This window comes from Macrobrachium nipponense, chromosome 9, assembly GCF_015104395.2.
Source record: "Macrobrachium nipponense isolate FS-2020 chromosome 9, ASM1510439v2, whole genome shotgun sequence".
NCBI classification, from domain to species: domain Eukaryota; kingdom Metazoa; phylum Arthropoda; class Malacostraca; order Decapoda; family Palaemonidae; genus Macrobrachium; species Macrobrachium nipponense.
Window position 1 is genome coordinate 65,546,172 of NC_061110.1, and position 22,158 is coordinate 65,568,329.

General features: G+C 41.2%; 1 protein-coding gene across 1 annotated transcript; it reads left to right on the top strand.

Annotated features, from left to right (window-relative positions):
- The first annotated feature begins 20,959 nt into the window (after positions 1-20,959).
- LOC135218087 (uncharacterized) lies at positions 20,960-21,931 on the top strand. Its single transcript, XM_064254231.1, has one exon. The coding sequence runs from the start codon at positions 20,960-20,962 to the stop codon at positions 21,929-21,931; it is 972 nt and encodes a 323-aa protein (XP_064110301.1).
- Positions 21,932-22,158: the final 227 nt, after the last annotated feature.

The following is a 22,158-nucleotide window of genomic DNA, read 5'->3' on the forward strand; positions in this document are numbered from 1 at the left end:
TCAGGGGACGAGGGCGTCCTGTGCTGGTATCGCAGAGGAGCGTTGTCCTGGAGGGGCCGAAGGGAATGTCCTCCAAGCAAAGGCGGTGATGGTGGTCCGGTAGGCTGGTACTTTGGGGTTGGAGGCTTGTTCATGTGCTAGGTCTTTGTAGTTGACACCGAGGTGAAGGGAGTTGATCTCGACCTTTGAGAGGGCTTCGGCTATGGGATTTCTTCCACCGGGGATGTACTCAATGGAGCACCCAAACTCGGAGACGGCTGCAAGATGATGTTGCTGCCTTGCGGACCAGGCGTCGCCCGCCTTGACAAAGACGTGGACCAGTGACTGGTGGTCCGTCCTTATGATGAAGGGGACGCCTTCCAGAAGATATTTGAAGTGGCGGATGGCCTGGTAGACGGTAAGGAGCTCGCTGTCGTATGTGCTGTAGCGAGTCTCGGCAGGTTTGAGCTTCTTGCTGAAGAAGGCTAGTGGTGTGGGGATCTCGTTGACCAGCTGTTCCAGGACAGCGCAGCATGTGATGTTGTTGGCATCGGTGGTGAGCGTCCGGGGGTGTGTCGGGGTCCTGGTGATCCAGGGTGGTGGCCCTGCTGAGGGAAGACTTGGTCCGGGTGAAGGCGAGCTGCTGTTCTTCTTCCCATATCAGCTTCTTAGGTTTGCCCTTCAGGACCTCGGTCAAAGGGCACATGGTGCAGGCGATGTCCGGGACGAACTTTCGGTAATAATTCACCATCCCGATGAATTCTTGGAGGGCCTTGATGGTCGTCGGTGTCGGGAACTTCTCCAATGCAGCCACCGTTGAGCTGCTGTTCTTCTCCCCGTGTCAGCTTCTTAGGTTTGGCCTTCAATACCTCGGTCAAAGGGCACATGGTGCAGGTGACATTCGGGATGAACCTTCGGTAATAATTCACCATCCTGATGAATTCTTGGAGGGCCTTGATGGTCGTCGTTGTCAACTCCTACTGCTGTAATTTCGTGGCCAAGGAAATCCACCTTCTCGGTGCCAAAACGGATGACAAGTCTGTTCTCCTGTAGGCGCTTGAGGACGGCCCAGACGTGGTTCAGGTGCTCCTCCTGCAATCTGGAAAAGATAAGAATATCGTCCACGTAGCAGACGCAGAAGGCTAAGTCACCAAGGATGCTGTCCATGAGGAGTTGAAAGGTGGCCCCAGCATTCCGCAGGCTGAAGGTGGAGAAGGCAAACATGAAGGATCTGAAGGGTGTGATGATTGCCGTCTTCGGAATGTCATCGGGATGAACGGGGACTTGAAAATATGACTTTAATAAGTCGATCTTGGAGAAGACCTTGGCGCTATGGAGGAGCCCGGTGGGGGTCTGCATGTTTGGCAAGGGGTAGCTGTCAGGCGTGGTAACGAGGTTTAGGTGCTGGTAGTCACTGCAAGGCCTCCACGTACCGTTTGCCTTCTTCTGCACCATGTGGAGGGGGGACGCCCACGGACTCGCTGCCTTTCTACAGATCCCCATATTCTCCATTTCTTTGAACATGGTTTTGGCTTCCTGGAGGAGCTTCAGCAGGAGGCGGTGGAACTTGGCGTGTGTCGGGGGGCCCTTGGTCTCAATATGGTGGAAGACACCATGCTTGGGCGTGGCCCTAGTCACCTGGTGAAGCTTGGGGTGGAAGACATCCAGAAACTCCTGGAGAAGGGGGGCACATCTGTGGTGGGGAAGGAAGGAGCAGATGGTTGGCGCCCTTGGTCCTCTGGCAAGTGGGTGGGAGAGGCAGTTCTCAGTATCAAAAAGGCACTGGCAGGCCACGTTCACCAAGAGGCCCCAGTGGGGAAGGAAATCTGCCCCCAGGAGAGGGGTCTGTACGTCGGCGAGGATGAAGGGCCAGGTGTAGGTCTGGCCCAGGAACGTGATGGTGCCATAGTTGCAGAAGGACATCCTGTTTGCAGCTACAATGGCAGTCGGGTTGTCGGGGGCGCAGCTGTGATCCTCTGCAGATGAAGGGAACACCAACTGCATGGGACCAGTGTCAACCAGCATCCTGAGGCTGGAGATGCTGTCCTGGACGTAGAAGCCCCTGGGTTGGGACTTCGTTACTGCTGCTGCCATGGGGGCTTGTTTTGGTCACTACCTCTGTCGTTTTTTGAAGGGCGGAAGGAGCAAGGGCACTCACACTTCCGTGCCTTGCTGCCGAACTGGCGGTGGAAGTGGCACCACCCGATGTCTGGGAGGAGCTTTGGCAATCACTAGTATGCTGCACCAACTGTGTCCTCCTGCTGTAGGCTGTTGGCTGATGGAGGAGAAGAGAGTTTTGCAGCTTGGGTGGCGGTAAACAGCGCGAAAGCCCACCGCACCAGACTTTCCATCTCCATGGTCTCGGCGTTAGAGATCTGGCTTTCTGACTTCAGGCGCGAGCTGGCGAAGGAAGAATTGGCGGAGGATTCTCACCTCCTGCCTTCGTCCTTGGTGGTCCACCTCTGGCAGGAGGACCAGGTCCTGGAGCTTGTGCCAGGCCAGTCTGGGATCCGAGGTGGTAACGGGGTTGACCAAGTGGTTGAAAATTTGGGCATGTTGCTGGGGAACTGTCCTTCGCAAGGCAGCTCCCCATGCTGGCTGCGCATCCATGGAACGTGGCATTTGAAGGCATCCACTGTGAGGGTCCCAGCGACGAGGTCTGCTTTGGTGCCGTCCCGGGTGATGCTGTGGATCCAGAACAGTATTTTTGCCTGTTGCAGCCATGTTGTAATGTCCTCACCGTAGAAGGGCGGCAGCTTGATGTGGTGGGGCTCCAATGGTGTGGTCGTCTGGGGCGAGGGCACGGGTGTTGAGGAGGACTCGAGTCTGAAGAAGGATTGTCTCATGGATTGCAGGGTCGAGGCGGACACAGAGGAGTCGAGTGAATGTGCTGAACTCTCCAATATATTGTCAGTCTCACACTTACGGTAAACAAGAAGTCGTGAATGGTGTTTATGAGTACCAGAGAACCTAGACTAGGTGTCGTAGGGGTCCGTTAAAGGTTCTCCGAAGGTGAGCAGCAGTAATTAGCCCCTTAATGGCAAAGCCAAAACTGCTTGGGTCACCTACTCCTGGGTCACCAATTTTGAGGAATGAGCAAGACGAGGAAAGCGAGTGAACTAACTTTATTTGGCAAATGAGGCTGTACATAAGGCGGCGTGCAGACAGAAGTGTAGTGTCTGTCATGCATGCACGAACAAACATAAACAAAAAGGAACAAGACCCCTGCTGTGAATGTGTTTCTTTACAGACTAAAATACATGAACAATTTTACATAGAGGGAACGGATTCCTGACGTATATACATCAAAAGAAAGGGCATAAAATGCTCTACATTTTAGTTCCTGGAAGAAAAGAGAGGACATATGGATATATAGATTTTTACAATGGAAGGGCAAACATTCGCCCAAATGTCATCCTTACAATACTACTGGTTTGTATTACCACTTTTATTATTGTTAAAATTATTATTATTGTTATTTATATTTTTTATCATTAATATCATCAGAATGGAAAAAGAAAATAGAAAAGAAAAACGAGAAAAAATATTAAAGCATTTATTGATCAATCTTGTACTTAAAAAAAAAAAGTGTATGAAACCAATTTTTCAATGTTTTGATTTTCTAAGTAAAACACTTTTGAAGTGAATGCTCTATGAAGTTTTTGTTTTTTAAGAAGTTTTGAAAGAATTGTCCATAAATCCTACCCACAGGGCATCAAGAGATGCCCAAAGGGTGATCAAAAGTGAGTCAGATCACAAGTGACCACAATGATAAAGATTCTATTGTAAGGACGGCATTTTGCCAAATGTCTGTCCTTCCTCTGCACATACTTTTTATACCATATACTAAAATGTAGGGCATTTCCTGGCCGTCTCTCAATTCGGGTGCTCCATGAAGTACATCCCAGGCAGAGGGAACCCCGTAGCCAACACCCTCTCGAGGATCAAGATAAACTCCTTGCACCTCAGCATGGACTACGAGGACCTAGAGCCTGAGCAAGCCTCAGACCCCGAAGTACCAGCCTACTGGACCGCCATCACCGCCCTCCGGTGGGAGAACATTCCCTCCGGCCCTTGCAAGATAACGCTACTCTGCGACACCAACACTGGCCGCCCACGTCCCCTGATACCTGCCTCCCAGAGGAAGCAGGTATTCGATGTGATCCGCGGTCTCTCGCACCCGTCACCCCGCACAACAACCAGATTCATGACATAAAGGTTCGTTTGGCACGGCATCAAGAGGAACTCCTGGGAGTGGGCTGGGAACTGCATCGCATGCTAAAGCAGCAAGGCAGAAAGGCATACCAAATCGGGAATAGGCACCTTCCCTCAACCCAGGCGGAGATTCGGGCATATCTACGTCGACGCCGTCAGGCCCCTTCCCCATCTGACGGTGCCAGATACCCCTTGACGGTGATTGACCAGTCCACCAGGTGGCCAGAAGCCACCCCGATGTCAGAAGCCATAGCAGACGCCTGCGCCGAAGCCATCCTATCCAGCTGGATCAGCCGCTTCGGAGTGCCAGACGACATCACTACAGACCAGGCAACCGCTTTCACCTCAGAACTCTGGACCTCCCTGGCATACCTGATGGGGACCAAGCACCATATGACCACGGCCTACAACCCTGCAGCCAACAGCATGGTGGAAAGGACCCATTGCTCCCTCAAGGCCTCCATGATAGCACGCTGCACAGGCCCCGACTGGAAGGCACAGCTACCGTGGGTCGTCCTCGACCTCCGCACCATTCCAAGAGCCAACGGCGACCCATCACTGGCAGAGAAGGTTTGTGGCGAGACCCTGACAGTGCCAGGTGCATTCTTCCCCACAGACAGTGGCGACCCCGACATCCCACTGTCAAGACTCCAGGCAGCCGCCCAGAAATTCGTTCCCTGCCGAGAGACCTACACCGACAGGAGGAAGCAGTTCTGACTGAGGGCCCTGGACTCCTGCAAGTACATCTTCATACGGAACATCACCACCCACCCACCCCTAACAAGACCCAACCAAGGACTGCACCACATCATCTGCCGAGAGGAGGTGTTCCTCATCTCGATCGGTGGCCACAAGAACTGGGTCTCGATAGACAGACTGAAGCCCACCGTCATTCCCGATGAAGACAACCCCGCAGAAGGCCCTCGCAGGACACCGCTATGGAACACAGCCTCGCCGGAATCCGACAGCGCCCCCAGACATCGCCGGTGCCGCCCAAGAAAAGCAGTTGAACCCCTCAGGCCCACCACCAGGGGCAGCATCCTGCTTCCCAACTCACCAGGTGAAAACAAGAACCCGGAAGATGTCTCCCGACGGATGGAATCTCGAACCTGCGGACTCCTCCAGCCCCCCACAAGATTCTGCTGACCATCATTGTCTTGTGTGGGGGGGGGGGGGGGGGAAGTATTTGTAAGGACAGCACTTCACTAAATGTCCATCCTTCCTCTGTACATACTTTTTTTATACCATATACTAAAATGTAGAGCATTTCACGGCCAATCCACCGATATATATATCATGTAAAAATGTAATCTCTGCACAAAGATATATGTATATTTTCAGCAGCGAAGATACACAATCGCAGCAGGGGCTCCCTCCCTTTTTGTATGTGCGTGCGTGACGGACACTACATTTTCGTCCGCAATGCTGCCTAATATACAGCTGTCTCTGTTCAATTACGGGCTGCTCGGTGAGCAAGAGCCCGTGCTAATGCAAGGTGAGCTTAATCAAATTGTACAATATCAATAAAGTTAGTTAGAGCTTTCTCCTTGTCTGATACCAGTCCTCATGTCACGGGTGAATTTTCTCCCACCAAGACATTAAGATACAAGAATAATAATACTATCAGTATACATATGCACTGTTTTCAGTCTTCTTGCCTGGAGACAGGGGTCGGAGAATGGTACTGTGTCAAAGTTGACACAGTGGGTATGCAGACTGACGTTTATGCTGCCTGGGAATTAGGGTAGGCCTATCCTACCTATTACATGATATTCCTTGTGTGTATGGGTCTTATTACTGTTGAGGCCAAGTGATGTCTTCCCACTGGGAGGCAATTGAAGTACTAATTTCCATTTTAGGGGTAAGGTGCGATGGTATTGAAGAAAACTCCTGGTACTCAGCTCGTTTCTTTATTATTCATTACATCATGCCAAATTTCTCCCAGGCCTAGTCTCCTGGACTTAGTTAATTTACCTAGTCTTCAGAACTCCTGGGCTAGATCCCTTGCAAGGGATAGATAATCATTTGTATTAATGATTTGGTAAAATAGCCAAAATGAAGGGTGGACGGTTGATGTCCTTCTCACACAAGAGCATTCGTGGTTCTTACATGTTTTGCTAGTGTTACCCAATGCAGACGAAAGATTCAGGACAGCGCTCCCATACTCAAAGTAAAAGAAAAACAAAACAAGGGACTGGCTACACTGCATCAAAAACAAAAACATTTTTCAGTTCCAATCACTCTTACAACAGTAGTGTAAAGATATTAGAGGAGGATGATGAATCAATTCCTAAATAAATCACTAATAATTAAAGGAATATTTTTTCCCATTACAAAGCTTTTCCCTCGGGGAAGAATTGATTCATGTCCACTCCAATATCAAGGACAACTTTTCCTAACGGAACCAAACAGCTCCTTAGATGGGTCTGCGACTGTGGAAAACAGGTCTTGTACAGTAGAAACAAGAAACGATCTCAACAGACTAAAGGGGCTCTTGCAACAACATAAAACAAGGATATACTTGAGTACTAAATGGGGACACTACCCTATAGGTGTGCGTTCAATACAGCTTTCGTAATAGCTTTGTCTAGCCTAATACTGGGGTTGGATTGACTCCACTTACACAGGATGTCACATCACTCTGCAACAAAGAGTTCTCCATATGTGAAGACAGAATTTGCTCCTATTGAGGCGTCCTAATGATTATCAAACTCACCAGAGCTCTTGGCTAGAAACAACTCTAAACTTGAATCTCAGAGGGGTTTAGAAAGTGGTGTACTCTATCCTGTAAGATGTACCAAACCAGTAGTACAAGAGCAAAACTCTGACAATTTCCTATAAGACAAGACCCATAAGACCACAATTGCATTCCCAATCAGGGCACTAGGTGAATTCTTGTACAAAATGTTTTACATTATTCCTTTGTTCATTACCTCAGAACTCTAAAGTTTTCACATTACTGGCCAGTGCGAATAGAACAAATTATATTTTCATCAATCTCAAACAGAAAAAAGAGAATACACAAAATGTACAAAATTACAGTACTGTACATCATCACACAGAGTCTATATCTCTTCAATGAGACATGAGGGAGGCACAATATTCCTAGCACCTCTTGTACGTTCTCCTTCAGTTACTATATCAGGCACATTTTCAGAGTGCTCTTTCATGGTAACTAACCAGTCTTCATCACCGTGGAATGGGTTTAGTTTATTAGCAGCTCGTTCTACGATTGTATCATCAAACAAATTTTTCAACACATAAGTGGATCCATCTTGCACAACTTCTACCACTCTATAGGGTCCGAGCCACTTAACATTTAACTTTCGACTAGTACCAAGTATTTGAGTCTCATTTCTGACCCAGACTAGTGAATTCTTTTCAACACTCGTATTCACTCTCTTTCGGTTAGCTATACTTAAAAATGTGATGGCAATGTAGTTATTATTTGTCTAGCAGGTCTCCTGATAAAGAAGACATAATGTGGCTGTTCACCTGTTGTTGCATGGACAGCACAATTAAGGACTTGTTGGATCTCGCCTAAATAGGTTGGCCACTGATAAGGATGACCCTGACACATGACATTCAACAGGGTCTCCATAGTCCTATGCATTCTTTCTGATATGCTGTTACCTTCAGGATGGTATGGTGTGATGAAACCAGTGTTTATGTTGTGCTTTTGGCAAAGATCTCTAAACTGTTGTGATGTGAATTCAGCACCATTGTCAAGAATTACACACCCTGGAATTCCAAAATCATTTAAATATTTTTGAAAATTCTTACTGACCACCTCTGTAGTCTTATTCCTCAGTGGGTAAAACTTTACAAAGCGTGAATAATGATCAATCACTGTAAACACGCAATGGTACCCATTTGCACCAGACATCATATCTGTCAAATCAATACTGATACGCACCAAGGGTTTATGTACTGGTGGGAGTTCTTGGAATTTCTGCTGTAAGGATGGACTGTCTTTGTGAACCTGACATGTAATGCATTCTTTAATAAACTTAACCACATCAGATCTAAGTGAAGGCCAATAGAAGTAAGTCTCCAGAGCATCAATAGTTTTCCTTCTCCCTAAATGACTAACAACAGATTCATGACCAAACTTCAAAGCAGCTTTCCTAAGCTCCTGGGGTACAACAAGTCTTAAGTGAATACTATTGTCATGCTTGTCAGCACTCAGATATAACAAGCCTTCATACAGCATAAACTGATGGACGAATGCTCTGGGAAACTTCCTTTTAGGCAATTTTCCTCCTTATAAGTATGCAATAAATTCCCCCCATCTTGTTTCACCTACCTGCTTAGCCTTATATTCTTCCTTACTGAGGATTCCCAGTGACTGAAATTGGCAAGTTTTACACTGTAATTTATTAACAAAGGAACTAGGAGGTTCATCAAAATAGTAAGTCATGGCAGTAATCTCTTGCCATGCCTGTAACAGAGTGGCTGAGCCAATAAACTGCTTCTTCATAAGTTTCTTAATCTCATCCCAAGGTAGATTATTACCCTGTTTTACTAACGCCGCTGTTAAGAATGTGGCTATATCCGGTTCAGCCTGGGCCATTGCCACTTCTATTCTCCTGTCATCTGAGGTAGTGCATGACTCTACTTGTCTAAAAAAAAGTATTAAGTCTGTTGTCAGCAAGAACTCCCTTGAGTTCAGAAAGTTTGAGAAGGGCTACCTCTTTCGGCTTTAACACTGGTACATTCTGAGGAATTGCTACTGGATTATTTATTGAATAAAAGTATGGATTGGTATTATTAAAGGGATAAGTAGGCTGTGGTCCAATGAAAGGATTGGGTATTACAGTCTGCTGACCTTGCTGCAAAATGAATGGGTTTGACTGACGGGTATGAGGGTTTTGACAAGAGTTACCTGATGATGGATTAGGTATAGGTGTGGATGGTTGCGTAGGAGATTGTACTACCACTGCAGGGTTAGTTGGTGTTGATGAGACATTTATGGGTGTTAAGGGCACTGTACTTGTGATAGTAGTTGTGCTTTGGGGTGGGTACTTAGTATTTGTACGAGGCAGTATTGGGGGTCTGTATTGTGGGGTTCCTGTTATGGTACTGAGGTTGTCACATGAGAATGGATCACTTAGAATGTGAGACGTATGTGGTGTACACATTATGGGTGGTTGAGTGTTATTATGTTTGGCTGTTAAGTGTTGTATTGTCCCCTGTATGTCAACCAACTTCTGGTCCAAGTCCTTGATTTGATTTGATAAATCTCCCACTTGAGACCAAAGGTTCTGGTAGGTTTGAGTGAAGCTCTTAACTGTCTGTAATGTTTGTTGTGTTTCTTGTTCTAATTGAATTAGATCAATATATGATTCATCAGTACCAGTCGCCATTGTTACAATATTTCATACACTTATATATAATCAAATAATAAAATGTAACCTATATTGAGAGACAATACCATACAATCTATCCCTATAGGAATAATGAATATGCATGTAAACAAGTCATGACCTTAATCAGATAAAAATCAACAACATTGTATAAAGAAATGCATACAATATGACAAAACAATATAAGTGACCTACATAATATATAGGAACAGTGGGTATGGATCAATAGCACTGTACTAAGGTCCAACATAGCTGCCACCAAGTGTCATGGGTGAATTTTTCCCCCACCAAGACATTAAGATACGAGAATAATAGTACTATTAGCATACATATGCACTGTTGTCCGTCTTCTTGCCTGGGGACAGGGGTCGGAGAATGGTACTGTGTCCTAATTAACATGGTGGGTATGAAGACTGACGTTTACGCTGCCTGGGAATTAGGGTAGGCCTATCCTACTTGCTATTACATGATATTCCTTGTGTGTATGGGTCTTATTACTGATGAGGCCAGGTGATGTCTTCCCACTGGGAGGCAACTGAAGTACTAATTTCCATTTTAGGGGTAAGGTGCGATGGTATTGAAGAAAACTCCTGGTACTCAGCTCGTTTCTTTATTATTCATTACATCATGCCAAATTTCTCCCAGGCCTAGCCTCCTGGACTTAGTTAATTTACCTAGTCTTCGGAACTCCTGGGCTAGATCCCTTGCAAGGGATAGATAATCATTTGTATTAATAATTTGGTAAAATAGCCAAAATGAAGAGTGGACCAGTTGACGTCCTTCTCACACGAGAGCATTCATGATTCTTACATGTTTTGCCAGTGTTACCAAAATGCAGACGAAAGATTCAGGACAGCGCTCCCATACTCAAAGTAAAAGAAAAACAAGACTGGCTACACTGCCAGGCACCCCACGTCCACAACAAAAACGAAAACATTTTTCAGTTCCAATCACTCTTACAACAGTAGTGTAGAGATATTAGAGGATGATGATGAGTCAATTCCTAAATAAATCACTAATAATTAAAGGAATATTTTTCCCATTACACTCACACTATTAAATTTCCCAGTTTAGTTACATTACAAATCTTAATAATATAATGTAGACATGCACTATTAAAAAAAAGTGCAACTTCATGCTTCATTAATAAGAAACTTATAAAAATTTTAAGTTCACAATAAATTATTAACTTGGCAAGTAATAATAATAATAAAAAAACTTAAACATGAAGTAAATATTGTATTAAGCGCAATGTGCACGAGACCCGGTTGCATATTTCCCAAGTCTGGAAGAGTTTAGGGATGGGGAAAATTAGGACCAATCAAAGCACGTGGAGCTGACCATGACGTCACAAGCCACGCCTTTTAGCTACACCCGGTCTCATAGACATTACTGCTAGTCACAATGCCAAAGAAAAACTTCCCCATTTCACAATTTACGGCTTGTATGACCTATACATTTTAGTCTGAGATATATAAACATAATACAACATTAACTGAGTAAACAATATATTCTTCAAATGAGATACACCGTGAAATATATTAAGTGTTATTGGCTTCTCCCTCTTGGTAATAGTGCTCAGTGCATCTTAATTCCTGCTCACAAAGTCGATATTTACAGCATAAATAATATTTTCATTGCGAGTTACTAAATTATATACTTGAAAATGCGTGTTTAATGCCATATAGAAAGAGTTGCGATAACAAATGGGATGAATAAAAAATATACAAGACGATAAAATTGATGGTATGGTAAAAATGATGGTATATGACTTGTAATTAGCACTACAGACTACAGTCAGGAGGCCAAGTACTTCGCGGCACTTTGAAGGTGACGATTTTAAAAGCATGGAGCATGGAACGGTTTTCAGGCTTAACTGCCTGTTGTTTCAGGTTATAAAACGGTATTATGTACAGAACTAAAATAATAATTGCCTTATGCTTAAAAGAAATGTGGAGGATACAGTTTTGATGACAAATTTATGCACCCCGTAGGGGGATAGAGACGGCATTACACCTCATTCAGTTCAATGTAGGCATTACTTAAGGTTATTGCAGCGTCCCCTCGGCGCCTAGCTGCAAGTACTTTCATTCATTTTACTGTTACCTCTGTTCATATTTTCTTTCTTCCATCTTATTGTCCACCCTCCCCTAACAATTGTTTCATAGTGCAACTTCGTTGAGGTTTTCCTCCTATAACGCCTTTCAAACCTTTTACTGTCAATTTCCGTTTCAGCGCTGAATGGCCTCAGTTACCCCAGTGCTTGACATAATGCTAAATATCTATAGGTAAAAAAAAAAATTATGCACTTGATGTAAGGCATACATTTGGCCATTGAGTATGAAAATAGTTGTATCCTCATATACTACCGTTATCTCTAGCTTTAATTAATACATGTTGAATATTTTCATAAGCTTTTCTGTTGAGAGTTGGATAATAAGTGTCATCCGTATTTACTTAAAATTTACGCATCAATTCTGCTCTAGTTCAGCTTAGCAAAAAGTCTACTGTAACTCCGTAAATTGGTAGTATTCTGTACTCCTATAATTGCTAAAAATATTACTCATTTTGATTCTTTGCACACAATGAATGACAGGTACGAAGGGTTTGCTAAGAATATTAAATAAATTAAATAATCAGTGTTTTCTTTGTAAAAAATGAATTTTAAGCAAAAATCACGTGAAGGTTTGCTGAAATGATTCAATAATGAATTATATTATCACTTTTGATTTGTTTGTACACAATGTATGAAAAGTAAAAATAAAAAACAAAAAATTCATAATAAAAAATTTTTATATATTCGTACACAATGAATGACAAGGACCAATCAGGAAAGGCCATCTGGAAGGTTTTATGAAAACGGAATCCACCTCAAAAAGGCAATTTTTTTACTACAGCTTATCAAGTACACCTTGAAAAACAACCGTATTCAGATTAGCTAATGACAGGATGAGTTTGTCACGTAACTATATTTGGTTACATTAGGCTAACTTGATCACCAAAACAACAATACCGTGGGTTTCCTTAGGTTTCCTTAAGGGCACATTAGCTCTTGAAATAATTTAATGAATGAAGCTGAAACTGTGTCACTGGAAATAGTAGAGACTATATCAGCCTGATTCCTGTTCATGACCTAGTAATGATCAGTATATTGCTTTTATACAATTCCCAGTAATGTGCATTACTACGAAATAGCATATGTCAATAGAAATCCGTAGTGTAAGCCTACTCCCTCTCTCTATTTTCCCCTACAAACAGGTCAGATACCATCATGTTTACCATCTTGTATATTGTTTGATTCATCCCATGAGTTATCGCAACTCTTTATAAATGGCTTTAAACATCTATTTTCAAGTATATAATTAAGAAATTTGCGATGTGAAAATATTATTTATGAAGAGGGAGAAGCCAATAACACAATATCTTTCGCTGTGTATCTCATTTGAAGAATATATTGCTGTTGAATTAGTGTTGCATTATGTTTAGATATATCTGACTACAATGTGTATGGCATACAAGCAGTAAACTGAAATTGAGAAGAAAGTATTTGTTCGGCATCGTGACTGGCGGCAGTGTAATGGATATAGGACTGAGGAGGGAGCTAAAAGGGGTGGTTTATGACGTCATGGATCAGCTCCACACACTTTGATTGGTCGTAATTTTCCCCATCCTTATACTCTTCCAGACTTGGGAAATGTGCGACCTGGTTAGGATGGTGCATTCGATTAAGGTCTAGAGAACAATATACTCTCTGGACCTTGCATTCGATTAACAGCTCTCATAGGCCTGCTTCGAAGGATTAAAATGAAATTGAGTACCAGGCCTAGGCCGTAGGCCAAGCACTGAGGCTAAATGATGAATGAAAATGAAAATTTAAAAATAAATATGCAAAAGAGAATATACTTCTGCACTAGAACACTCACACACATTAAATACATTTACCCACGTTTCCATCTACACTAAAAAAACTAAGTAGTACTATTGATAAAAATCAGAATAAGTTAAGGTTTTCAAAATTCGTATTGCTTGGATCAGCTAGGTGTTCGTGTTCTCCTTTATGTCTTTTCGTTCAAGGTATTTGGTTGATGCTTCAAAGCTGATAATTCAACCTTTCTTGCTCTTTGATTTTCCTAATTATATCATCTATAGGTTGTCCATACTCTTGTATTACAGAGGTAATCATTACAAATATAAAAATTCTCAGCCTTTCTTTGTCGTCCTCCAAAACTTGGACCTTTTACAACTTACTTCTCAAACCTTTGATCTGTCTCTTGAGCCCACCATTTTCGTCATCTAAGGCTACAATTTTCTCAAGAAATTTCATATTTTCGTCAGTCTGCCTACCCAACTGTCCGCTGAATTTAGGATGCTGGCCGATCTCGAATTGTAGTGACTAGTGACACTTGCAGTCCTTCTCCCCGAAGATGTATTCTCTCCCGTCAGATTTTCCTTCAGTGGTTTGAGATTAACTATGGCGACAACCACATTTTTTTCGTCTGACACCTTTCAGCAACACAGGGCAAGGAAACTCTGTCGGGTGGTTTCTGTCCACGATGACAACTTTTTGCTTACTCTGGGAGTAGCTATGCCTTCGAACTCTACTTTGTTGTCGTTGTTGTTATTGTTTTTGTTGGGTGGGTAAGAAAGGTCAATGGAAGAGCCTAAAAAGTCTGAAAAAGGTGTTTTGCATTGAATTAAAGATACATACAGGAATTTTATGATGGATAGTTATGATTTATTTATTAGAATGAAAATTTAGTTATTTGTTTAAATTTCCATTGGTGAAACAAGGCTCTATTTGACCGTAGATTTTAGCATGTTTTAATTTACATTAAAAGTTAGAAATATAATGATTGCAACTTATGTATGAGGGGAAAATCTTGCACACGTCCCGAGTAAGCTGGAGGTCGGATCACATCTTGTTCACTTTGAAGGAAATCATGTTCCGTGTCATTCCACGAATTATATGTGTATTCATTCAGAAATTTGGTTCGGTTTTGTGAAATGAACATTTCTAAGTAAAAATAATATTTGTTTTAATCATCCCAAGAAAGTCCTATTAAATGTTCATGTAAATGTGTGTCGCACACTACAGGAACAGGAAATAAGGGAATGGAATGGAATATCAAATCGTGGTAGCTCTAAAACTATCAACTGGGGTGGTTGAAGTTTGCAGCTTGTTATTGGACAGGTTGTCAGTTGTCACACTCATATGCCTTGTTTTAACACACACACACACAAATAAAATAAAAATCCTCAGATGACCAGAACATTGTTTAGAAACAAATTTTTTGAGCCATGTCCTGGCATATTTGTAGTTAGGTACAGGACAAAATACAGTTAGCCAAGCCAGCAGCCATATGACAAAAAACTATAATACAAAATGGAGGTCAAGACGCTGATGGTGTTCGATATAAAAGTCAAAATTTTTACATGTACAGCACAACATGAAGCTAATTTACAATCTTAGAGATGGTAACAAAAATGTCTCAACTTTTTGTCAAAAAACCCTCCTATCTCCCTTGGGTGGTTGTGTTCAGCTATACACTTAGCATCTATGGCACAACAGTTGCCACATAGTCTAGTATTGCTGTATGTTAGTAGCTATAATTGATGTAAACAGTATTATTACTATTACTATTATTATCATTCAGTAACTTATGTACATGCTTTTCACTCTAAGCAGTTATAGTTATTTAATCTCATACTAATTAATGTACCTACGTAATTATTATTGCACTATACTTGAGAAGTACTTAGAAGTACTTGATTTTTCAAGTACTTTTTGGCCCAACTACAAGTACGTCGATTTACTAAAAAAATTTGTACTTACGTCCAATTACAAGTACCTAGACTGCAACCTAACATGATATAATATCTCACAATGTCTGCATTATATGACATGTGAGTTTACAGGTATTCAGATAGGAAGCCTATCCAAGATTACCCAAGATCATACACTCACTTTTGAGCACAAATAACCTCTTAGAAGTGCCTGTCTAACTCTGCTTGCTAGGGTTCTGGAGATGCAAGACCATTTGGTTCCATCAGATCCCCTGAGGCATGCACTGGATCCTCTCCTATGAGAGAGGACAACCTACCAGCCTGCTTTAGCACATGGTCACAAGACCATGTTGCAAGATCAGTTCTACCTGCACTATTTGATGTACTATGAGCCAGTGGGGCTCTGAGCCATGGTCATCAGTTCTGTGGAGCTTCTTATATTTGGTGAAAGCCAAACTAGTAGAAGCCACAGGAGACTGGGTTTGGGAAATAGCATATGTGAACAACTCTGGGATCTGTGACAAACCGCTAGTATACCAGGGTGCAGCATGATCAGGTGCACACTGACTGTCCTGGTACCTGTAAATACTCAACACTGAAGACATGTCATGTACAAACTCCATGTCTGACACACACAGTACAGGGATCAAACACATACCAAGGGAAGCGGTAGCATTGACTCTACCATGTGTGCTTTAAGTGGAGCACAGGTGGACAAGTCACAAGCAGTCCTCTAGTGTGAGAAGGCATGAGCCAACTTGCGGTATGATAAGTAACACTGGTGTTGACTTTACCTATGCTGGTGGATTTAACACCTGGAGGTAAAGAAATGCTAAAATGGAAGCACACTAAGGCATCCTTACCAGAGGCCAAAGAAAAAGGGCTCAAGTGTCAACAGAGGAGTGGGGATTCCCCCCAATCACCTCTTACCATCAACTGATTGCCTTGTTATCAAGTTTTAACAACTTCCAAGCTTATGCTGCGAATACTCCCACATAAAATAGGAGTTACTTGCTTAATTATGAATAATCTGGTAAGTGAACCCATTCTCCAGAGACACGAGTCCTTGGATCGCTTTTAGTATGGAACCGTCATGAATGAGATGCTTGAAAGAATCATAAAATCTGAGGAAAATGTCCACATTAAAATGAAACTTGATTGATATCCTTACAGACCTTACCTTGTTTGGGTTGCCCCAGGTCACTCAGTGTGAGGCACCTCTAATGTCTACCAGAGAGTTGCTAGTGCATCTTCCGGTATATTTTGCATCTTCCAATCTTGGATGGTCTGGGATACAGCTTAGATATTTGTCGAGCTTATTCTTAAACACATCTACGCTAACTCCTGATATATTCCTCAGATGAGCTGGCAATGCATTGAATAGACACTGCATTGTCGATGCTGGTGCGTGGTGGATTAATGTCCTGTGTGCTTTCCTTATTTTTCCTGGTATAGTTAGGCTTGCTCTTTCTGATATTTTTAGCTCCATGATGTTTTCAGCAATTCCTTCTATCTGTTTCCATGCCTGAATTCTCATGTAGCGTTCTCTTCTCCTTTCTAGACAATATGATTTTAAAGATTGTAGTCTTTCCCAGTAGTCAAGATCCTTAACTTCTATTCTAGCTGTAAAGGACCTTTGTACACTCTCTATTTGTGCAATATCCTTTTGATAGTGTGGGTACCATATCATATTGCAATATTCAAGTGGACTAAGAACATACGTTTATAGAGCATAATCATGTGTTCAGCTTTTCTTGTTTTGAAGTGCCGTAACAACATTCCCATTTTTGCTTTACATTTTGCCAACAGAATTGCTATTTAATCATTGCATAACATGTTCCTATTCAACATCACACCAAGGTCTTTAACTGCTTCCTTATTTGTGATTGTCTCATTAGGTCCCCTATATGCATATAGCTTTCCTTCTCTATCTCCATAATTTATCAATTCAAATTTATCAGAGTTAAATACCATCCTATTTACCTGTGCCCAATCATATACTTTGTTAAGGTCTCTTTGTAGTGCGTTCCTATCTTCATCACAAGTAATTTCTCTACTTATTCTTGTGTCATCAGCGAAACTACTCACTACCGAGTCCTTAACATTACTTTCTATGTCTGCAATCATAATAACATACAGTAATGTAGCTAACACCGTACCTTGTGGCACACCAGATATTACCTTAGCTTCATCTGATTTCTCATCATTTGCAATAACTACCTGTTTTCTGTTGTGTAAAAATTCTTTTATCCATCTTCCTACTTAGTCCACTATGTTATGTTTTCTAATTTTCTTCGCTAATATATTATGATGTACCTTGTCTAAAGCTTTTGCAAAGTCTAGATAAACCACATCTGTTTCATTTCTGTTTTCCATATTTTTGTATATTTCCTCACGATAGAGACTAATAGTTGGGTTTGTGTACTTTTTCCAGGTACAAAACCATGTTGTCCTATATTAAACAAAATTATTTTTTATTAAATGTTTCATAATATTTTTCTTCATTACCCTTTCATACTCTTTCATAATATGTGATGTTAGACTCACAGGCCTATAATTACTTGCCTCTAGTCTTGATCCACTTTTGAAAGTAGGGGTAATATATGCTAATTTGTGCTCATCATAAATCTTGCCTGTATCTACACTTTGTCTTAATAATATTGCAAGTGGCTTTGCGATAGGATGAACTACTTTCTTTAACAAAATAGCAGGGACACCATCAGGCCCAGCTGCAGCTCCATTTTTAATTTCATTAGCCTGCACAATATCGGCTTCATTAATATCTATGTCTGATAAATATTCACTATTTTCATCCCTTATTTCTGTATCATTATCTTCATTATCAATTCTAGGGGTGAATTTTCTCTTATGTCTTTCTGCCAATATGTTGCATATTTCCTTTCTTTTCATTTGTTAATCTCCCTTCAATTCTTAGAGGGCCTATTTCTATTCTTCTTTTATTCATCTTTTTTGTATACGAGTACAATAGTTTGGGTTTTGCTTGATATTTACTAGGGTTTTTTCTTCCATGTCCCATTTTTCATTTTCTTTTGATTGTATAATCTTTTGTTCTGCATTTTCTATCTTACTTTTTATTTCTATAACTTTCCATGCATTTTTTCTTTTGAAAGACCTTTTTTCCACTTTCTGATTTTCTGGAACAAGATCCCTCTGTCTCTTGGTATGCATGACTGATGTTTACTTTTCTTCTTCGGTATATATTTATCCACTATCTTCACTAATATTTTAAATAATATCTCCATATTTACCTGTATATCATCACTTACGAAAATGTTATCCCAATCTTTGTTTAATTCTTCATTTATTTCTGACCATTTTATATTTTTACTGTAGAAATTGTATCTTCCATATCCTTCCCACTTTTTCATTTCTTGCTTATCTCTGTTTTCACTTGCTTTGGAATGGACTGTTAATTCTATGACATTATGGTCTGACATACTCGGATTATAAACTATTATTTCTTTAACATAATTCACCTCGTTCACAAATACTAGGTCTAAAGTATTTTCCTTTCTTGTTGGCAGGTGATTTATTTGTTGAATGTTGTATTCAAGTAGTATATCTAATAGCTTTTCGAATTGCCTCTTATCTTCTGCACTACTATTACTCTCTTTTTTATTTGCATAAATACAACCACAATCTCCTATTAGTTCTTTCCAGTCTACGAAAGGAAAGCTAAAGTCTCTGGATAGGAGAATAGTCCAGTCCTCGTGATATCTACATATATCATCCAGTCAGTAAGGATTATGGGTGTGGTGTAATTCCATGTTCGATTAATGAGGAAGGGGAGCAGGATGCCACATAAAGCTCATCCTTAAACAAAAAGCTCTTAGTTTTTCCATCTTTGGTTTAAAGAACCAAAGAAATTGTGTAAAGCCACGATGTTCCTTTTGTATGTCAGTTCTGAAGAGAGTCTTCAAAATATCTGCTACAACCACAGGTCTTTCTGAGGGAATCTGAAAAGTGCATTGTAAAATTTGGACATAAGATCAGGTACTGTGTATAGGGTGCTCGTCATCCCAAGCTTCATGGATACTTATATAAGACATGCATGGGTATCAATGGTTCACTAAATTCTTATGAGCATATGTTTAACCGCTTTGTGCCCAGCCATACATGAGTAGCGTGACAACCCTACCCCTGCCTCGCACACAACTCTTGCTTGTGTCCCTAGCCTTGGACTCCTGCATTTGGCTCAATTAAGTACCAGTCCCTTTCCTTTTGTTTAACTCAACTTTGCTTCTTCCCTCTATACCACATTTTCCTAACTTTCTATGATCTTACTGTCCAACATCTCTTACTAATTATTCTATAGTGCAAATGCTTGGTTTTCCTCATGTTGCACCTTTTGATCTTTTACTCAACTCCTTTCACCTTTTTCATGCCTTCCTGTCCTACCTCTACATCTCTCCTTTTCACTGTCTTGATCAATGATGAGGAGGTGCTGCTGCTTGAATTGGTACTCACTTTCGAAGCCAATTGTGAGAGCTGTGGTGGTCTTGTCAGCCACCCGATAATGTTTGGATCTGAGATTTATCAACTTACTAGCCTGCTAGCATGTTGATAATTCAATGACGGAACTATTCCTTAGAGTCAGTCCATGGATTCCGGGGACGGACTGGTTCAAGGAATAGAACTCTCGGCATTCTGTCCGGTTTGCCCACAAACATGATGAGGATGGGGATGATTGCATTCTTTTGTTTTGTTCTCAGTCCCATCAAGCGGGTTTAGCTTACACTTGAGCCATTCTTATCATGTTGGTGCCATTCCTTTTGGGGTAGGGTAGGGAGTGGACATTTGGGAGTCAATTCTCACTGGTGTCATTGGTAGAGGAGTGAGCCTCATGAAGAGTTCTTGGCCTCTCTCAGAGATTTTCAGGCAGCTATTTTTTATTTGTTTGTTTGTTTGTTTGTTTCCTCCCACAATAAAATGAGCAACGAATTAAGTACCCCTATCCCCGGGCCAAATGACTCTTCCCCGACACTGTTGCAGAACGAAGGCGCGAATTTGAATGTGGCTCTAAATACTGTTTCCAGTATTCAAACACTGGAAGCTTTTCTTCCTTCTTTCCCGGGACGCCAGGGGGATAAAAGTACTGGTGGTAAAAATGTTAATTTAAGAGTACTGTACTGCTCTGACATATCAAGAGATATAAATTACGAACAGCTTTTCCAATTGTTAAAACAATTTGGAATCATTGAAAGAATAAGGATGAAACTTAAGAATGACAAGAAAAATTTTGAAGCATGCGTCATTTACAATAATCATACTCAAGCCCAAAGTGCCCTTTCTCATATAAATAACAAAGAAATTACCAGTCTTTCCTGCCAGGGGAAACTTTATAACATCAAAAACTATGAAAATTCTGAACGAGACTTTGTCCCTAAATTCACGGACCTGTATGAAGAGGAGGATTCGGTTCCTAGAACTATTCCAGAACCAGTATGGTATGTAGCCTCATACAGAGAAGGTTGTAATAATTACTTTAAGGGCTATGAATGCCTGAAAAGAAAAGTAGGACCCATCCCAAAAGGAAACCTAAAAAGATTCGGCCGAAATTTACTAATTAAGGCAGTTATGAATCTCAGTCAGTAATGCTAGGAGCCTTTAAATCATCTCCTGATGACGTTATTCATAAAATTTCATCCCATAAATCTTTAAATCATTCAAAAGATATTATTTATTGCAAAGATTTGTGTGAATTTTCTAAAGAAGAGATTTTGAAAAGATGCCCACCAACAGTAATTAATGTCAAAAAATTCAAAGGAGTAAACAAAGCTATTTTACTCACATTTTCAACATCATATTTACCAGATTATATTCAAAGAAAGCACTTAAACATCAACATTAAAAAGTATAATCCTCGCCCTACTCAGTGCTTTAACTGTTTTAATTATGGCCACATAAATGAACACTGCACAAATAAAACTAGATGCTTCAACTGTTCTGAATTACATGAATTTGACCATCAATGTTTGGAAGACACCTTTTGCTTACACTGCACAGGTCCTCACTCTCCTAACTCAAGACAGTGCCCTATATACAAACAAGAAAATGCTATCATCATCACAGCAAATGATGAGCACATTAGCTTTGGTACAGCCAGGAGAAATTTATTTGGAAGTAACCCAAATACAAGGCTATTTTACAGTAATGCTGCCTCCAGATCTTTTGCTGCAAAGAAGACCAGCATGAATGATTTAGCTAACTCCTCCCTTATTATGAAAACTAATAAGAACATGCCCTTATCAGATTCTGATAGGAAGACTTTGACCCCAGAGACTAGAGATCCTATACAAACAAAAAGTCATTCGGCTAAAAAGCCTCCAACTCAGTTGGACAACCAGTCAACATTAACAACAACAAACCCTTTTGAGGTGTTGAATGACGAAACAGATCAGACAATAGATGTTGAAATGGAGGAAGTGAAAAGATCAAAGAATTTTAAATCAGGTGGTAATACATCCAATGATGTTGAATTGGAAGCTGAATTACTTATTGATTTTAATGCAGAAGGCCGTAAAAGAAAACGAGATAGTGAAATCCCTCTCAAGTCCCAAAAATAGTACTTGAAATCAAAACCAAATCACTCACAAGAATTAAATGAAATAGTCACAATAGCAGAAATACACAATGAAGAATCTTTGGTATCACAATCAACTGATAATAATCTGTACTATGTTGAATCTGATGAGGTGTCCCCTTCTCCCATACTTGGTGAAACTGGAAAATATTTAGTTTCTACATCTACCAAATCAACCCATGACTCATCATGTGGATGTCATGACTGTGT

Excerpts from the sequence above, each read along its gene's own strand:
- LOC135218087 (XM_064254231.1), top strand. The coding sequence starts at position 20,960 with ATGCTAGGAGCCTTTAAATCATCTCCTGATGACGTTATTCATAAAATT.